At 40.8% G+C, this 16,496-nt stretch overlaps 1 protein-coding gene across 6 annotated transcripts in view; it reads left to right on the top strand.

Moving 5' to 3' along the window:
- Dync1i1 (dynein cytoplasmic 1 intermediate chain 1) overlaps positions 1–16,496 on the top strand; it is a 302,775-nt gene that overhangs the window by 55,782 nt on the left and 230,497 nt on the right. For 3 of the 6 annotated variants that reach the window (XM_034519242.1, XM_034519245.2, XM_034519243.2), the window contains exon 5: positions 2,065–2,124. The exons of the other annotated variants lie outside the window; for them this stretch is intronic. In XM_034519242.1, the coding sequence (XP_034375133.1) occupies positions 2,065–2,124 (60 nt within the window). The remainder of the gene's footprint in view (positions 1–2,064; positions 2,125–16,496) is intronic. 6 annotated transcript variants of the gene reach the window in all.

Genomic DNA, 16,496 nt, shown 5'->3' with positions numbered 1-16,496 from the left:
CCACCCCAGAGCTACTGAAGCAGAGTCTCTGAGCTGGAAGTCTGTGTTTTGTATTTCACTAAGACTCCAAGGTCAAGATCCTGATAAACAGGATCCACAGAGCAACAGCCTTCAGATCTCCTGAAACTTGCCCAAAATGTAAAATTCCAAGCCACTGTAGCTCTGCTAGGCTACACTTGGCATGCTAACAGAAATTTCAAGCATCTGCATTAACCTTGAGTCTTTAGAATTGCTGGTCTAAGAAACAGAGGCCAGCTTCTGCTACCACTGGACTTCAGTAATGGTTTTTTTGGAACATTCAGGTAAGAAGTCAAGAACGTAGCCAGAGCTAGACAGGAAATCTCTGCAAGTTCACCCTTCTGTCTTTGCAGATAGAGCTGACGGAACTCTCAGACAAGTATGGTGGGGACTCAAAGCATATTTGCTGATAGTAATAAGCATAGTTACTAATGATCAAATGTTGTTCGTGCTTCCTAAGTGCATCTAATCCATGCAGACAACCTAAGAAAGACTCATTCATTCACTCACTCAACAAATATTCCACTAGATTTACACCTGTGACAGGCACAGTTCTAGGTGCACTCCTGTAACCTGGAGATGTGCTTATTCTGCCTTGCAGAGTCTCAAGTCCAGAATCAAATCATATCAGCAATAAATAGAGGGATATAGAATGAAATGTCAGGAAAGTATGGACACTATGGAGAGGGACAGCAGGACAAGGAAGTGTCACTTAAGATCAGGTAGAGAAATGGAAGAAGGGATATAGGAGCCAAGATTTGAAAGAAGAAAATATCCAAGCCATGCAGAAATAGGTTCAGTTTATCTTAATGTAGGAGAGGAAAAGGGGGGTTATAAATAATTAATTCAAAAGATACCACAAGCACAGCATGCATAGTCTTATAAGCCAGGGTAAGTCTTTACAACAAGGAAAGCAAGCAGGAATTCTCAAACCTTAAGACATTCACAGTGACCTGGGAACCTTGTAAAGCTGCAATGTGGAGCCTGTGGGTGTGGCCAAAGTGCCTGTGTTTTCAATGATGTCTCAAGAGATGCCAAGGCCGCTGTTTTATAGTCTATATTTGTAGTGAGGAAAGGGGTACAGTGGCTGAGAGTTTGACCAGCATTCCCAAAGTCACCCAGTTGGTAAGTCAGGCCAGATTTGAAGCATGCATGTCCCATAGAAAGTCAAAATGTCCATCGATGCTCTCTCAGAATTTCTCATGCCTGCATCACTGGGTCAGATTCTTTGTTGAAAACCGAAACAAGCCTACCTGAAGAAGGTCTCTGTGTATACACTGTTTAAGATGGAATAATTATCCCATCTTATTAGTAGAAAGAGAAAGAAGACACCATTACTGACATTCTGTTCTATGTGTTATGAAACATATAGAAAATATAACACATAATTAATCTCTGGCATCTCAGAGACAAATGTTAACACTGGAGACCATTTTCCTACAATCTGTATGGATAAAATAATTCACGGATTTCAAATGCAATGGTACTATATTTGTAGTAACTGACCTGAAGAAGCCAACTGTTCCCCAGACCCTGCAGTCACACTCCATTAAGTCTGACTTCCCCAGATGCTACTCTCCTTGTCCATCTGTATTTAATTCTCTTCACTCCATGGAAGAACTTAGAGCTCCAACGTGTGTTTGGGCTCTGAGGTGTCAGAGAAGAAATATGCATCAGCCCACATACTCAAGCCAATGAATCTGTAGTATGTATGTGAGTGCGAACCCGCGTGCGTGCGTGCGTGTGTGCGTGCGTGCGTGCGTGCGTGCGTGCGTGCGTGTGTGTGTGTGTGTGTGTGTGTGTGTGTGCGCGCGCGCGGTGCTGGAGTAACTGGCTGTAGGCTTTCTTCCATGGAAACGGCCATAGCTTTTGATGTTAAGCAGCTATTCCTAACCTTCTTTGTCCTGATCCCTGGGGGTGGAGGGGCTGTTCTGTCTGTGTACCGTATACAACGTTGCCTTGAAGAATGACACAGTTTGGTTTGTTCTGTTGCCCTCCCTCTCTGTTAATTCTCTGTGTTCTTTTTCCTTTGTGCTGCGCGATTAGGACCCTGCAGTGGGACACAGACCCCTCAGTGCTCCAGCTGCAGTCAGACTCAGAACTTGGGTATATGTCCGCTCTTTTGTTCCTCCTCCTATGATTTCTTTGCTATGGTTGTGTTAAAATGTGAGAGCTGTTACTGCTCTTGCTTTCCTCCCTTTGTTGAGACTTCTGGTTTGATAAGTTTCTTTTCTTCCGTTACTTTTTCCTTCTACAGCTTGGGCTAAAGTCTCTCTTTGTGGACAGCACCACAAAAAGATGACTTTTGCCCACCCCTTAGTAATTCCTATCATTGCAAAGTGACACTGGTCCCAAAGAAAATTACAAACCAAAGCCAACACATCACTTAGAAGTGTGCCACATAAAGTCCGGAATTGGGGATCCATGTGGCTTTATCCTAACCCAGCTTCCCTCTTACTAACAACTAATCATGTCTGGGATCAGTATTAAAATGTTGTGTCCTGTTTGTTTTCTTTCTTTTTCATTTGTTAAGAGAATTCATGATATAATCTTAATGTCAGTTAAATTATGAACAACTGTATTTCTGTGAAAGAATAAGTCAGTTTGACCACTAATTCAAATATTTGGTGTTAGGTAATGCCTCAAAAAGAAAATGTGTTCAGATGATGTCTTTCGGGGCTTGAGAGTTAGCTTCAGAGTTGAAAAGTCACCCATCAGGAATAAAATACATGGGCTTTAGTTTTTGTTTTTATTTTCCCTTAGAATATTGAGATTAGCTATCGTCACACATGAGCTGTTCTCCATGGGGTGCTTTTGCAGCTTGCCCTCAAGCTCAGAAGACCCAATTGTGTACTTTTTCAGCTTCAAGTACAGTTAAAGCAACATCAGATCAGCCATAGCAGGACTATCTATCTACACAGAAACTGAGAAAGACTGTCATAGAGGACATGGCTTCCGCCCTTCAAGCTGACATGACAGCATTGACCAACATAAGACTGAATACCTCCGAAATAGATACCTCAACATTTTATAACAACATTTTTTTAAAACAAAAATAAACCAATATATCTCCATATGGGCGTTTGTTTGTTTAGTATTTATCCTCATTTTCTCAGCTTGCTGAGCCGGTGTCTCTGGGTTTCCATCCATTTCACCACCTACTGCGCAGTTCAGGTTAAATAGCATGTGTATATGTGTGGACCTTTGTGCATGCAAGAGTTTGTAACTGACTCACTCACAGTGATTCTAAACCAAGGACTATAACACCTTAGTTAATGAGCACATTGTTATAAATAAGTTCAGAAGATAGCTGCAAATTTCTTTTTCAACAAATTTAATTGCTAATTTGGGGGTTATTATTTTTTTTTTACTTAAGATTACAACATTTTGGGCTATTTTTTTAGACGATCCATTATCTTTTTCAAATTATATATTTTTAAAAATAAACAAGAAATATGATTATGTGAAGCAGAGAAATAATCAGTATATAGTAAGTTACATTTTCACAGTTTCAGTCAGGCATTGTGCTTTTAAAGATAAATAAACAAGCAGAAGGGCTCTGGCAAAGTCTATACTGTTCACCTTCAAGTTGACACATTCTATGTGTTGCAAGATTGCTAAGCTGTATGTGCTGATACAGAGTAGCTAGGGACTTTTCTACCTTGGGCTGCTTTCCAGGTAGAAATCGAACATGTTAATTAAAGCATCCTGGGGAGAAGGCACACCTAGGGCTCTCTCTTCACCTGCTCCATCTCACCTGGAGCAGTCAGTGCACCAAAGAGAGATAAAGAGATGTGAGGTCCCACACAGAGGTCTTAAAAGTTCATAAGGAATTATCAGAGAATATTGAAGAAAGATTATTTTAGCCAGGCTACGATTTCAAACATTGCACCTTGACAGTTTCCCTTTTTAACAGGTCTGATATTTAGGGTACATACCAAAGTTTATGAAACACTCCACAGGCAAGAAGATTTTTCTTGAGGCAGTTTTATTTCCTCATCCTAAAGTCTGTAATTTTCTCTGTGTTTTCACTTAAGAGCTGTACTGCAACATAACTGACAGAAAATACCATACATGAGCTATTGAAATTGATGTTTGGCATGCTTGCATGCTTATCAAGCTGTCACTGCCATCAGGAAAGCAAGCAGTTGTCACCATCGAAAAGTGTCTTCTACCTCTGCTTGTATTTGATAATTTCATTTCTTCTACTTATTTTGTATTTAATTTGCATTTGTTTAGGCTGATTTATTAAAGTGGAAACAGAGGCTACGTATATGCCTCTCTCCTCTTGACCTTTGTGCTATATTTACTACAAGTTTCAGTTTTGTATGTGTTATGAAGTACACAGTCCACTTGGTCTTTTATTCAGCTGATGATCTTTGAAAGTGACTTCAGGGACAAAAGTGGTGTTCATTCACACAGTTCACGGATTTCTACTGCTCTTCATTCCCTTGTATAGGCCTGCTTTTGTACCTGTGTAGCCCTCCTCCTCTTCCTCCTCCTCCTTTTCCTCCTCCTCCTCTTCCTCCTCCTCTTCCTCTTCCTCCTCTTCTCCTTCCTCCTCCTCCTTCTCCCCCTCCTCCTTCTCTTCCTCCTCTTCTTCCTCCTCTTCTCCTTCTTCCTCCTCCTTCTCCCCCTCCTCCTTCTCTTCCTCCTCCTTCTTCTCCTCCTCTTCCTCCTCTTCCTCCTCTTCTCCTTCCTCCTCCTCCTCCTCCTCCTCTTCCTCCTCTTCCTCCTCTTCCTCCTCTTCCTCCTCCTCCTCCTCTTCCTCCTTTCCTTCCTCCTCCTCCTTCTCTCCTTCCTCTTCTTCTTCCTCCTCCTCCTCTCCTTCCTCTTCTTCTTCCTCCTCTTCCTCCTCTTCTCCTTCCTCCTCCTCCTCCTCTTCCTCCTCCTCTTCCTCTTCTTCCTCCTCTTCCTCCTCCTCTTCCTCCTTTCCTTCCTCCTCCTCTTCCTCTTCTTCCTCCTCTTCCTCCTCCTCTTCCTCCTTTCCTTCCTCCTCCTCCTTCTCTCCTTCCTCTTCTTCTTCCTCCTCTTCATCCTCCTCCTCCTCTCCTTCCTCCTCCTCTCCTTCCTCTTCTTCTTCCTCCTCTTCCTCCTTCTCCTTCTCCTCTTCCTCTCCCTCCTTCTCCTCCTTCTCCTCTTCCTCTTTCTTCTCTATGGATATCTTTCCAGTGAACTGTCTTCAAATTCACTAACAATTTCTTCTTGATCAGATCAACTGGTTTCGAGTTCAGAATGTGCCTTTAATTCTATGGTATATGTAGTTGGTGCCTTTTAAAAACTCTCTTCCCTGAGATTCCTGCCATATAAGATTTGTACTGTTTACCTTGAAAGCGCTGGATTCTCAGCTTCATGACTGACATTTTAAATCTTCCATTGGTTAAGACATGTGTCTCCACGTCAGTGGTGTTGCTTCTGCAGATTCAGGTTGTTCTCTTGTTGGAATTGTATTTCCTCATCTCTTCATTTCCCTTAGCTTGCTGGTTTCTGCACATTCGGCAAAGCATCACTTCTCAAGATCGTCTCAGATTTGCCCTAGGAGATGTTCTCCTCTCACCTCACCTAGGAATCCTGGGTATTCCCTAAACCTCTGTGTTCATACAAGCTGACACCTGTTTTCCTTTGTGGTTCCCTTCAGGCTAGAAAACACTAAGTCCCATGTGCACCCTGACACAAGAGAGGTAGGACCCAGTCCCTCCCAGGCCAGCTGGAAAAGTTGAGTTACTTGACATGTGGTGTGATCCCTTCTGCCTGTAGGATAAATCTGGGCACTGGCTTCTATTGCCAACTAGCTTTACTAGAAGCTAAGAAAAGACTCTGTGGTAAATTCCTTTATGCTTGTTTAAATGACACGCACCTTTAAATACTTTAGTTATCCTTTGCAATCTGCAGGAATTGAGCAAACATCAGTCCCCAGCAGCTTTCAGATATAGGCAAGTTAGAAGCCAGTCTCAGTAATAGCAAACAGACTTGGGGTGCCAGATGGGGAATCTGATTCTTCTAGAATGATCCTAGAGAGCAGACTTTATTGCTGACTTCAGCTGTGGAGTTGACCCACACAGGAAATATGCACACATTCATTTCAACTCCAAGGACTAGGATTTCTTATCAATCAGCCCCAAGAAACCAGTGACTCCTTCAACAGCAGCTGGAAAAGGCATGGAAGGAAGTGTGCAGTACTTCTCTTTCTATGAAAGAACTAAGAAGTAGGCTTTACTGCTAAAACAAGAGAGCTAGAGTCAGTCTAAGGCCCCCAGAGAGGCTCAGAATCCATATTTTGCTCTCTGCAAACGTCAGTATTAATAAATGCATATCCAGCCCTCCAGTTCCCAGAATAGACAGGTTAGACTTAGGTTTTCAAACAGCTGGAAAAGCAATGTTTATTACACAATTCATTCTTTTCCAGCTAGAAGACAGAGTCTTATTTTTATCATTACAATAAAGTTTGTAGTGGAGAACCTGGGGTGGGTCCATACTTCAGAGGACAAGTACTGGCCTGTCTTGTTAGCCTTTGGATATAAGCAAGTTAAAAGGTAGACTCTTGGGCAGCAGCTAAATAGGTAAGATATTTGACATCCAATCTTCTCCTTCCCAGGTAAAAGCAGGAATTACTCTTTCTGGCCTGTTGCTCTGTGCTGAGCCATGGCAAAGATATGGAAAGAGATCTGAGTACTTGTTTTAAAACTGCTTTCCCCCCCCCCCCCGTGGTCACGGGTGGCTGTGCATGCTGGACCAACTGAACTTACATGTGAGATGGGTCATTTGGTAGCAGCCTTACAAGTGTAGCCCAAACCCTTTCGTCCTCAGGGAGAAATGGAGATGAGGTTTGCTTTCTGATGTCAGGGAAGGGTTTATGGTGAGACTGTATCTCAGTTTCTCACACACTAATTTTGAAGTGGGTTTGCTTTCAGTTCTCCAGTGTATAGACTGTCACCTATTTCTGTATTTTCTCAGAGGGTGTTGGCTAATATGGTTATCAGATGCCCCTGTGGGGAGAGAGAGGGTCTTGAGCCTCCTGCTTTGCCATTGCCTATGGGTTTCCTTCAGGTCAGATATGTTTCTGGTTTTAGGGTTTTTTTGTTTGCAGGCTTTTGTTTTATTGCTATCAAATTCTCAGCATTACTTTTGTGAGAATTGATTATATTTGAATTCTTAAAATTATCAAGATTTAAAGTAAACATATTTAGGGGACTGGAGACAATGCTCAGTGGTTAAGAGCACTTGCTGTTCTTGCAGAAGACCCAGGTTCAGTTCCCAGCACCCACATGGTAGCTCACAACCATTTGTAACTCCAGTTCTATGGGATCTGATGCCCTCTTCTGACTTCTATGAGCTCATGAGTGTAAATAGTGCAGGAATGTACACTCATGAACTCACACACATACATGCAGATACTCACACACACATACACACACTCTAATATACATTGAGTACTTTTTTCATTTAAACCAATTTATTTTTAATAACTTTGCTCTGTTTAGATTATGAAGCTTTTGTTCAATAAATAATTTTTAAAACACCTATTTAGTTTACTTAAAAACCACTTTATCATCTTAGGCCTTACTTGTGCGTTACTTATTTATTTGGGGGCTTTTTGGATTCAGCATCTTTTCCTCCTCCTCCTGACTCACTTCCCCACCATAGACTCCACCCATCTCCCCAGAGAGTGAACATCTAGTGATGACACTGGCTCCAAGCTCTATCCAAAAGACAACATAGAACATAGATAGTGTAATCTCTCCTCCAGAGTGCCCCAGTGAACCCCGGCTTTACCGGTTCACTCCTTGGCTCCCCCGTGTGGTTCTTGACGTACAACTTCTGATCCTCCCACTTTTCTCTCAGCTTTGCTGGATTACAGCACATGTCACTGCATTCAGATGTTTCTACAACTCTTTTCAGATGAGCTCTGTGTAGTTCCTGCTAACAAGACAAGATTTGTATGGTGTTCTACATAATCCCGTAGAAATCCGGACTTGCCTGAAGTCTTAGCAGTTTGATAGAAGCAGAGGAGATATTCTTATCTCCAGAGAATACCCAGAACTGTCACTGATCATCCAAGAGTCAGATCATTCTTCCCTTGGTCTTGGTAGTATTCTGATATAGACTGTGGGTGCCTGTAAATTCTAATTGTCTGATTCCCCTGGAGTCTACCTCTTCTGCCTAGCACATATACTGCATGCTACCTAGGCTTGCTTCCGAATCATGGCCTGGAAATGCTATGGGACCGCAGACTGGAACAATTGTGGGGCTTACCTTGTTTTGTGCATCTCTGTTATTTCTTGTTGTCTTATAAGGTTTTCTTTTATTCAGACAGCTACTGGTTAGTATTTCAGCTAGGATGGTATATCTGGTCAAACAACTCCATCTTGAACTAAGGCAAAAATGGCTTGCCCTTGATTCAGGATTTGCATTTTAGCTATATGATCCACATATCAACTAGCAACAGAGAAGGTGATATGGAAAGAAAGAAAAAAATCCTCCAAAAAAATGAGAGAGAGAGAGAGAGAGAGAGAGAGAGAAAGAGAGAGAGAGAGAGAGAGAGAGATTAGCCTGTTTGTTTTAACCAGGTCAATACTTGCTGATGTACTAAAACACTTTTCATTTTAGACTACTATTATAATAGAGTAAGCAAAGTAAAAATGCTGGGAGAAATAACATGACAAGACATAAGTAACGAATAAAGTTCCCTACTGCACACAACAAAAGCTATCCTACGGGGAAGGAAGCACATGATGAACGGATGGAGGTGAGGTTGCTTGGACAGTTTCGACAGAGATCACACTGTACATCTTGCCTTTAGGAAAGACCTTAAGAGCGAGTGTCCACACTAGATGTTCAGTCTCCAGGGAAACAAACTCCCTTTCTATAAAAACAGAGTGAGTCTGACTAGGGAGGACATAGTTGTAAGTCATAAGCAAAAATTATCTCCAAATTATTGAGCCTAGTAACATAGGTCTTGTATGGCATCTGCCTCCTCTGCAGAAAAGACTGTGCATAGGTGTGCTCCACTATTTGGGGAAAAAAAGGAGCATTGGGGAAAGGGTCTCAAAAAGAAGGTGTTTGTCCCTTCTTAAGGAGTAACTGAAACTTCTTCCAGTCTTTTATTTAAAAGAAGAAGAACTTCAGTTTGATCCAATTGCGACGTATTATCAACCTCTCTTCTTCCTGGTGGTGTTTGGTATCAAACTCCAATACTCACACAAGACAGACTGCATATGTATTAGGTAAATGCTCTGCTACAGAGCTAAGTCCCCAGTTCTGTCAAATAGTCTTCTATGTGTTGCTTAGATCTCTCTGGATTGAAATAATTTTCAGTGTTTCCATGTAACCGTATGGAAGCGGTTTCTATTGCTATGAAGAGACACTATGACACAACAACTCTTAGAAAGGCAAACATTTAACTGGGCCTGGCTTACAGTTTCTGAGGTTTAGTCCATTATCATCATGCTGGGAAACATGGCAGTGTGCAGGCAGACATGGTGCTGGAGAAGAAGCTGAGATTTCTACATCTGGATTAGCAGACAGCAGGACATGACCTGGATGGAGCTTCTGAGATCTCAAAGCCCACCTTCTAGTAACACACATTCCTCCACATTTACATTGCAACACGAGGTCACATCTACTCCAAAAAAGCCACACCTCCTAACAGTACCACTCTTATGGACAAAATATTCAAACACATGGTGGTGGTCATTCCTTTTCAAACCATCACACCATACCTGATATTTTCTTGAGCTCCCAAGCCCACTGAAAATGTCTGTGACTTCAATAACATTCAATTACAACTGCACTTTCTACAAAAACAAATGAAATGCAAAAGCATCTTAAAACACATCACATACCTATCCAGACAAACTAGTAAAATGCACTCATGAATCTAAACTGTATAGATGAATATTGACTCATCAAATGAGTTCATAACATGGCTTTAATGGCTCTGATCAACACTTCGTTGCAGGAGAAGTACTCTCCTTGCCTCTTATAATGATCATCATTTGCACCTAAATGTTTCTCAAGAAGCTCGTGTTTGCTAGCCTTTATTTTATGACTCACGGATCTTGAGCCAGCTATTTTAATTTTCTTGTTGTTGTTGTTCTTCAGAAACAGCTCATCTTCAAAAAGGCAGTGTTCCTATTGCCTTTGGTTTTAGGAAAATGGAATCTGTTTGGGGAAGAAAGTGCAGTTACTGAGAAATTCAGTGGCTTCCTTGGAAAGCTTGAATTACACAGCTTCATGTTGCAGACTCTAGGAACTTGTTCAAAGTCTTCAAGAAAATAAAAGGTCATTCCGGAAAATACTTCATATCATATCTGCAGCAACACTGGAAAGAGCACAGCTCTGTAGCATCTATCATTACTTGAGGCCCAAGCCTCCACCAGAGCATCTGTGATGGCTTTAACTCTTGTCTGCCTCCGAAGTCTTGCAAAATTTGCTTATGTTGCAAAATCCAGAGCAAATCGTTGCGCTACAGCCATTAACTAAGCCAGTGTTGACATTTGCTTCTTTTCAGGAAAAAAAAAGGGTCAGAAGCCAAACTAATATCTCTTCGCGGCTAGCAACAGATGGAAATGCAGCAAATACTTCCAAAAATGATTTCTAAAGCAAATAGGAAGGATGAAAATTCATCCTTGTATATGATGTGGAAAGGCCAACTCTCACGCTGCTTCTCTTGAGGAACATGCCCACTACTTTGAGCACAGATGATGCTTTTATGTGTGTGGCAAGACAACCACAGAGCCAGTTACTTTCTGGGTATGGTGCCCTGTCTTCTGTGTTCCCCTCTCCCAGAGGAATATCCTATCTCCAGCTCTGGAAATCTATACATAAGATGTTACAGATTATTACCAAGTATTACTTGAGAACAGTATTTAGGGAACAAATGAATTCCTTATCATTTGAAAATAATAATTAATTTTTAGAATTTCATATACTGTATTTTGATTGCACTCATCCCTCCGACTCCTCCCAGAGCTACCCAACCTCTCTATCCACTCAACTCTGTGTCTTCTCTGCTGTTGTTATTTTTTTAGATGACCCATATTTTTATTCTTTTTGGTTATACATTATGAATGACAGAGACACAAAAGGAAGCAATTTTATTTTTAAAAATATTGATAAAGTTTACACTAAGCTCTTAAAGCAGAAGCAGCAGAACTTGTAGCGATTGCTGTTTAAGCATTATTTGACATCAGCAAGATGTTAAGGACTTTCTTGACATAGCTGATGCACTTTTGTCATATTGATAGAAGACAGAGGTTACAATTGGAGCTAATTTTACATAGAGAAATATTCCCAATGACATGCTAGCAAATACGCATGCCTGTACATGCATATAAATGCAGAAACACATGCAACTATAACACATCAGCACATTCATTCTAATGCACGATCACCTTCATCCCAAATTACTCAAGCACATAGATGCACAGAGAAAAGTAAAAACGTCCATCCAACCACCGGCTTCGCCAAGCTTCACAGACATAAACATAATTATATATTCACAGGTGGACATGTAGAGAAACAAACATTGACAAACAGAAATACACACCCATAAAACACACACATGCAAAGATCCATAAATACCTGCTTATGTATGTTTAAGCATTCATGTACAGACACATGTAGAGTTAACCCACTAAGTCCAATTTATGCTACTGGAATAGAGAAATAATCATGCTCGTAGCCTGACATGAGCCCTGTGAGCTACAATAATGAATGATCTGGCAAGAGACGTCTACATGAGCAAGAGCAGCATGAATATCATGGGAGTAACCAAGCACTTCCTGATTGGACTTAAGGTCCACCTCACACGGCAGAAGCCATACCCAGCACTACTCTCATTGTTATTCTTTTAAACCTTTTTATGTTCCATGATCTGTTTTTCTATGGCTGCAGCATCTTCTCATGTGACCTTCTGTCAATGACTGCCAAGGGCCACATTTTCACCTTCATCTTCCCTTACCTCCAGTCTCACACCTAGAAAACTTTTCTTCATGAACTCGTCTGTGTCTTTGCAGTTATACCATTCATTTCTCTTCCCGAAGACCATGAAGCCTTGACATGTCACTAGCGCACTCTTTCCCTTCACCTTCTGTGTGATGTTAGCTATTAAGGTAGCCTTCTGTTGGTTTCTAGAGTCCCATTCCCATCACTCTGGACCAAGCCTCCAAACCTTTGTGAGACACTAACCGCAGACACAGCCATCGTTCTTCTGGCTGCCTGCTTTGCTGTGATGCCCTGCTTCATTTCCTAGTCCATTCTTGAATCTTCCACTTTGCTTGTGGATCTTTTCTTCTCTTTCTCTGCACTGGCTTCTAAGATAAGGTCATTCCCTACACCTGACATCTGGCTCCTGATTTTATTTTTCCTATGTTGTGTTAATATGATGTAAACATTGCTTTGCAGCTGTGAATTTCTTCATAACTCCAAACCACTATTTGGTGTCTATGGAGAGTCCAAGTTCTGTAGTCTCTAAAAATCTATCCTCAGTATCCCTCTCTAGGTTCATCTTAAGGCCATTGCTCTCCCAATTTAAAACTTGTATTCCAAAAAATTAGACTTTGGTTATAAACTATAAATCCAGCTCTCAGAACTTCATATATGCAGGATAAGTTGCCTAGAATGGAGACCTACTTACGTGAGCTTATCCTTTGGATTCTAAACCAGGTCTTCCATTCTCAATGAAGCAAACCCCATTTATCAAAACATATAGTATCTGCCCACCATGAAGTCTTCTCCCAGTTAGGTGACTCATTCATGTTAGCAGTTACTGTTTGCAGCCTCGAGATTTTTTTTTCTCTCTGATGCATATGTTCTTGCTCCTCATTCTCTTTGTGTTGTACCAATCTGGCATGGTGCCTTGCTCAAACACAGTTTATGGCAGCAATGAATGGTGCTGATAAAAGTAGTTCCTTACCACTCCTCCAGGATACTACTCCACCCACATAAGATGTTGAACACGGAGGAAAACTGTTATCAACATTACCTTGAGGGTTTATCTATTAAAAACACTTGAGAAGCTTTTAGGAAGATAAATAGGAAAATTTCTGGCAGCCTTTTCAAATGTCAGCCTTGGGATTGACACAAATGTGTGACTAAGCAAGAAAAAAACAGTTACAGTTTAGTTTCATAGCCCAATGAAGACATTCTTTTTCATGCTCTGACCTTGGTCTACTTTGATATCTAGCCAAATGATTCCTTTTCCCTGAGAACATTTGTTCCTGGCTTTATCTCTTTGTCTTTCGGGCTTCCTCTTGCTCCAGAAATGCTCTGTTACTGCAATGACTTCACTGGGGTTTCCAGGACTGTGAATGCCATAACAGTAGCCTCCCTTCAGACATCTTCCCAGTGATCAATCTGATTGGTGGAGCACTGGTTGTTGAATATTCTGAAACTCTCATTTGACATAATTATGATTCACTGTTCATAAACTTTGTAAAGATTTTGAGATGACTCAAGTTTATTTTAATTCAGACTTTTAAGAGCTACAGTTCCTGACTCCTTACGTTCGAATTGAGGAAGGGTGACTATATTTTTTTTTCCCCACAAGACGCAGGAGCAGGAGGACTGGATTCGAATGCACGCACCAAGAGGCGCGCGCCCTCTGCGGGTGGGCGCCTTAAGGGCCGAGCCACCAGCAGTTCGCTCAGGCTGAATATACACTGTAACTTACCATGCCATATCAATGATGTCTAAGTAATAACCCAGCTTCTGCTTTCCTTTTTTAGTCATCCTGCTTTTTTTTTTAGTCATCGGTTTCAACCCTAAAACAAATGCTAACAAGAGCTTAACCAGGGATACATTGATATCTACAGAAAATAATGAATCTGGGCCACTAACTCAGATCATATAGAACAAAAGGTAATGTAACGAGATCACATGCCAGCCAAGATGTGAGAATTCAAACTATAAAGTCAGAAGAAGACAGGTTTATATCATCAGAGCCTTGGAATGGGCCATGACACTTATACAACCATAGGACAAACAAGAAATTAAAGCATATGTTTAAATTAATTAAAATTAAAATGTTTGCATGTTAAATGGCACCATCAAGAATGAAAAAACAGCTCACAGAACAAGAGAAAATATTTACAAATTATATATGTGCTTAGGATCTAGGCTCTCTATATATTTTAATTCAACAGAAAAAAAACCTCACTTTGTTCAAAGATGTTAAAATTATATACAAGGGGCTAAGTGTAAAAATATATACACCACAAGATGGTGGACATCATCAGGTAGCATGTTACACTCAACTGGTGATATGGTTTTTAAAAGTAGATGATATAAGGTGAGGAGTATATAGGACTGCCATGTTTTGCTAATGAGAGTGCAGTATATAAAAACAATTTAGAACCCAGTTTGGCAGTTACTCAAAAGCTAGACAGACTCTCCCTCCAATGACCCATTCCTTACTTACCTTCCTGCAGGAACTGAAGCCATATATTCTCACAAGAACTTGTATGTAGATGTTCCTACACGCATTATTCTTGTGTGTGTATGTGTGTATGTGTATATGTGTGTATATTATTTTACTTAAAAATTACATAATTTCCCTCCTTTCCTCCCTCCAATCTTTCTGATATTCTTTCCCTTTCTTTCTTTTGAAATCTCATTCTTTAATTTTTATTGTTTTACACACAACAACAACAACAACTACTACTACTACTACTACTACTTGGTTTCAGATAACCAACTATGGATCTGAGCCCGGGGGAAGACTTTCTCCCACTCTCAGCATCCTCAGTTATCTGCAGTTCCTTGTCTATAAGTGAGGCCCTGCAGGGTTTCCCCTTTTCCACCTTGGTATGTCTATTATTATTGTCAGTATCGGGGTCTTGTTGAGTCTCAGGTGTAGCATCCTTGTCGTTTCTAGAAAATACAGTCTCACAGCAGATTTCCTGGTCCTTTGGCTTATATGATTTTCTTGCTCCCTCTACTGAAATGTTCAGTACATCTTAGGTGCAAGAGTTGTTTGTAGCTGTACAGTTGGGGCTAAGCATCCCACAATTCACTTGTTCTCTGCTTTTTGACTGCAAGTGTTTTTTTTTTTCCAGTGATCTCCTTCTGTTGCAAAAAGAAGCTTATTTGATGAGTAGTAAGAGCTACATGTATCTCTGAGTATAAGGATAAATATTTAGAATGCACTTGGGAATTAAGCACCATTATTGTTAACATCTGGGCATGAAACTATTGAAATACCCACTGGTAGATGAATTAAAACAGTGCATGTCCATACATTAGTATATTCATCATGAAGAAACAAATTATATACTAATTTATACTACATCAATAAGCATTAAAAACACAGATTGATGGGAACACTGGTTGAGGATTGAGTAATTTTCTTCCTAGGATACAGTTAATAATAGATCAGTACCTGGTCAAATTGTGTCCTGCTTGTGGCTAGTTAGTTATCTTTTTACCCCAATACCAAATAACCTTCTCAAACTTGAAACAGCAACATTCTTCATCTTCAGCATTCCTTTCAGAAGAAAAAAAAATCTAGGTTGGATACAGTGTTGCTTTGCAGAGCCAGCTTCCTTGAGAGAGACAAATCTTTCAGAAAGTACTTAAAGGAATGGAGAGGAGTCCAGACCCAGTTCTCTCCCTGTGACTGTGACAACGTGGCCTTGTGTCACATTAGGATAATGTGAGGTTGTCTTATGAGAGACTGTGGCTCCATTACTTAGTGTGTCCAGGATGACTTACTGATGCCTTGGGATTCTAATTAAAATGCATCTCAACACTTTGTTCATAGTTCATGGGCTGCAGTTAGGTTTACCTAATGTTCCTCTTTTTACACTCTCATTCATCCTGCCCTGCTTCCTAGACCTTCATAAGGCTGATTCAGAACTTTTGCCACTTTCCAGGAGCCCTAAGCCACATGCTCGGGAACTTGACTGCAGACTGGGAAAGTCAAAAGATTCTGTTCAGACATTGAAGTCGATCTCTCTCCACTCTCTGATATTGCCAGGCCAGATAAACACAACCTTTGGTGACCATTGGAATTCTTGAGGATGAGGAGACTTTGGTCAGGCTTCCAAATCACAGATGGGGGCTCCTCACCCCACAGGTGTTAGTACTATGGATTTAAGATGGGAATTGTGATTTTGCATTCTTCTCTCAAAATGCTGTCTCTGCTGCTGATCTGGGAAACCAGTCCCAGGGCTTCACCCATTTGAGTTCCCTCTGTTCTGTGTTTGTTAAACACAGCCACAATCTATCCAGATAAATGAGTCTTCATTGTGCTTTTTAGGTGATTTTTGAATTATTTACTTTATTACAGTTATATGAAGCCCTATGTCAATCTAGCTTAGTTGTTGAAATATCTCGTTGAAACCTCTTATTTTTTCAAAATGAATTGGCAAGGTGAAAATGTGCAGGCTGACGTAATAAAAATGACAAACATCCAGAGCACAGTCCATTTATGTTTCAGCCTTTATTGTCATAGAGCTTGTTCTGCATCCTCTCTTAGC

This window comes from Arvicanthis niloticus, chromosome 15, assembly GCF_011762505.2.
Source record: "Arvicanthis niloticus isolate mArvNil1 chromosome 15, mArvNil1.pat.X, whole genome shotgun sequence".
NCBI classification, from domain to species: domain Eukaryota; kingdom Metazoa; phylum Chordata; class Mammalia; order Rodentia; family Muridae; genus Arvicanthis; species Arvicanthis niloticus.
The sequence above is the reverse complement of the archived record's forward strand: the minus strand, read 5'-3'. Positions and strand labels throughout refer to the sequence as shown.